The sequence below is a fragment of the Citrus sinensis genome, chromosome 2 (genome assembly GCF_022201045.2).
Source record: "Citrus sinensis cultivar Valencia sweet orange chromosome 2, DVS_A1.0, whole genome shotgun sequence".
NCBI lineage: Eukaryota > Viridiplantae > Streptophyta > Magnoliopsida > Sapindales > Rutaceae > Citrus > Citrus sinensis.
Window position 1 is genome coordinate 2,383,887 of NC_068557.1, and position 3,664 is coordinate 2,387,550.

At 31.6% G+C, this 3,664-nt stretch overlaps 1 protein-coding gene across 2 annotated transcripts; it reads right to left on the reverse strand.

The window, feature by feature from the left end:
* Window positions 1-350: 350 nt before the first annotated feature.
* LOC102618654 (heavy metal-associated isoprenylated plant protein 6-like) lies at window positions 351-2,282 on the reverse strand. Of its 2 annotated transcripts, none has more exons than XM_006467144.4 (3): window positions 2,154-2,282; window positions 1,856-1,937; window positions 351-1,073 (listed from the first exon to the last, which is right to left on the reverse strand). In XM_006467144.4, the coding sequence occupies exons 1-3, from the start codon at window positions 2,163-2,165 to the stop codon at window positions 538-540; spliced, it is 630 nt and encodes a 209-aa protein (XP_006467207.1). In that variant the 5' UTR covers window positions 2,166-2,282; the 3' UTR covers window positions 351-537. The 2 variants fall into 2 exon arrangements, with proteins under 2 accessions (XP_006467207.1, XP_006467206.1); XM_006467143.4 differs by having other exon boundaries at window positions 1,856-1,940; window positions 2,154-2,280.
* Between the last annotated feature and the right edge of the window lie 1,382 nt (window positions 2,283-3,664).

A 3,664-nucleotide genomic window follows, 5' to 3' on the forward strand; every position in this document is an offset into this window, starting at 1 on the left:
TTATTACTACCCATTATATCATGATAAAAAATAAAAAATAGAATTAAAACATAAAATATTTATTTTAGTTACAATTTATGATATATACACAATAAAAAATATATTATATAATGTTAATTAATGCGTAAATAAATTTTATTCAACATTATGTCTAATTCAATCATTAATATTCTTATAGCAATTTAATAACAAAATTTATGTAACACATACGACAATTTTTAAAACTCATGACACTCTTCAAAATAAAGTTTACGAAATGTTCAACTAATTTTTTTCACAACTAAATATATTTATAATACAACTAATAATAATTATTTTAAAAAGTACTTCATTACCAAATAGGCCGTCAATAATTGAAAAACTAGATGTAGCATTAACAAATACTACATTCACCAACCTTTATTTATCTTTGATCAATTTTCCTGGAGTCTATATTACCCAAAATGTTAAAGATTAAACCAGCATACAAGAAGCAACTAGAACTAGAAGAAAGTAAACAATGGTGATCACTGACGATCACCATTCATGATCATTGATTCATGAGATTGTGCAAGACGGTGGTGGATTTCCTTCACAGGTGCAATCTGAACAACGACCACAGGTGCAATATGAACAGCGACCATAAGTGAAATCTGAACAGCGACCTCTGCAATAAACTCTACTATGGCAGCTACCACCCCAGCTCTCATACACTAGCCTTGCATAGCACCAATCACAATGCCTCCCTTGCCCGAAGCCAAGCTGGTGACACGGTCCCCAACCTTTACCCTCAGAACATTGCTTCCAACATACCCAAACCGGCGGGTAACACGGCACTGGCACCAGGGGTAGTTTTGGGTTTTCCCCATCCGGTTGTGGTGGTTTTTTGTTATCCGGTTTTTTGTTATCCCCATCCTGTTGTGGCGGTTTTTTGTTATCCTTAAGACGTTTTTCATCAGGTTTTAGGATTTCAATAGTCTTGATTACACCTTCTCCTTTGCAACATAGCTTGTCTCTGATCTCTTCAGGACTGCAGCTCACTACTTTTATTGTCACCGTATTCGTCTTCTCATCGAATGACTGCTCTTGTATTTCTTTTTGTTTAAAAAGTCCCAACACAATATCTTAGCTCACCCATCCATCAACCATTTTTTCCATTTACAAATACAAAATAAGCAATTCTACTTACACACGAAATAAAATACGAATACGGGATTTTATGTCATTGGGAAACATTTTACAGCACCCTAATATATTATAGGGAAAATAACACCTGCACCACTAAGGTTTGTAGAAATGATCAAATAAACACTCAGGTTTTTTATAAAGGACATCAAAATTTTTTTTTGACTATAATACCCTTTGTAAATATTAAATAAAAAATTACTTTAAAATTTTTTAATACATACAAATTTATTTAAGTAGTTTGATTTATCTTGTAGACTAATAATATCAGAATATTTTTTTAATACATAAATTTTTTAAAATGTCAACTATTATTTCATTTTAATAATATATTTTTATTTATTATACGATTTTTTAAAATAAATTTTTGGGTTAAATAGGCTTTAAGTCTTTAACATTGATAGAATATACCTTATATTAATAATATTAAAATTATTTTGTATAACGTTGGAACGAATTTAAGTATTTAAATATTTATTTTAATATTATGTTTCTATTTAGTATAAGATATAGAAAAAATATTTTTGAGTTGATAAAATTAAAGGACATTATAGTTAAAAAAAAATTGTTATTCCCTGTTAAAAATTTGAGAGTTTATATAATTATTTTTCTAAATCATAGGAGTATAGATGTTATTTTTCCTTTATGATATATGTAAATGTATTGGGCTAGCAATCAGAGAGATACTTACGTGGGAATTTGCAAAGTACTTTCTTCACTTTCTTGCGGCACTTTGAGCACGAAAGGTCAACCTTCAGCACCATTTTTGTAACCTTCTGTAAACAATATTACACAGATAATACAAAAGTATTTTACTGCAGGCTAATTAACTAAAGACAAAAGGTAAACATTTAACTAATTTCTGACATGAAAGAATCAGCAAGGTAACCCCATATACATGCACATACACACTATAAGCTATCATCATGAGAGATCGATCGATCGATGCATGCACAGCACAAATTTAACCAAAAGGGCAATTTACAAACCTTCTCCCCCATAGCTGCTTCTGTCTGAACCTCAGAAAACGAGAAATGATTATCTGAAGAATTTATGTGAAAGCACGTAGCGAAAAGGGTTTTATAAATAAGCAAGTCAATTTGAAGTTTATTAAGGGGGTTTCTTATTAAGAAGGGAGGAAAACGTGAGAGTTTGAATCCCGTACATTATTATATAACCAATTATCTGCCGACACGTCTTATTGGATGACGTCGAATTTATGATATCATCAAGGTGGTCGTTATCTCCGTACACAGTAAGTCTTTCTTCACATTTATGTATGATTGCTGACTCACCCATTCTCCATTGCATTTGCATGTGCTGCCTTTTGATTGATTGCCCTTTTCTCTGTTTTTCTCTTTTTTTTTGCTTTGCTTTTTTTTTTTCTTTTATGTCTAAAGAAAAAGTTTGTCTTTTTCATTTGAACAATAGTCATATGTCTTTACCTAATTGAAAAATAAAAATAAATAAGGGAAAATGGACTTTAATTGAACAACTGATGTGAGATCTAGGTATAGAAATTTACATTCACCAACTCTTCCTAACCGTCAAATTTAATGCATTTTTTGAACCCAGCACCTTGTGCCATGGATCGAGTATTCATTCTACAAACAGAGCAATTGATGAAATCGTTTAATCGAGCTATTGGAAGTTTCACCAACTAGAGTAATCATAGTCCTTAACCCATAAACAAAGGGCCCAATGATCAATTAATATAAGCTTTTGGAAGTTCAAGCAATCCCCGTAGGTATACCTCCAACACTAAGGTAGCTATTATGGGCTTGTGAGACCCGCATACGTAATGCCTGAGTTAGGTGTCACATCACTAATTGAATTTTAGATTGGCCACACACCAAGTAATTAAAAAAGATAATGTTATTAGTTTACCAGAAGCAGTTGTGACGCCTTGGCACCCACCTCCGCTTGGCCATTTTCAATTAAATGTTGATGCAGTCATGGGGAATGGTGGTGTGGGGACCGTCGATGGGTTATCGGTTGCAATTGAGGCAGGACTGACATTGCTCAAAGATTATTTAATTCTTAACGTCGTGGTGTATGCTGTCCAACGCTATCTCACCATTGTTATTTAAGATTATTTTATGAAACAGTATCTCACCGATATTATTGTTCAAAAAGAAATTAAAGTAAAAAACAGATGGCCAATTTATCTCTTGTATCAATTCTTCTATTCCTCTTCTTCATTTATGGTAAAAATAACCATTTTTCTTAAGTGTTTTATGTACTTAATTTATTCAAGATTGTGACAATGGGACGATGTTGATTTTCATCCAAGATTGTGACAATGTGGAAATGTAAAAGATTGATAAACTATACAGAACCAAATTTTTAAATAATGAAAATATTATTAATAATTTGAATAAATAAAACTAGAGTATTTCAACAAATTTGCAATTTTGCCACTGAATACAATGCACAATAGAGAATAACATCATAATCATCCTGTATCATTCATGATGTCATTAATATTGTCTTTATGTCC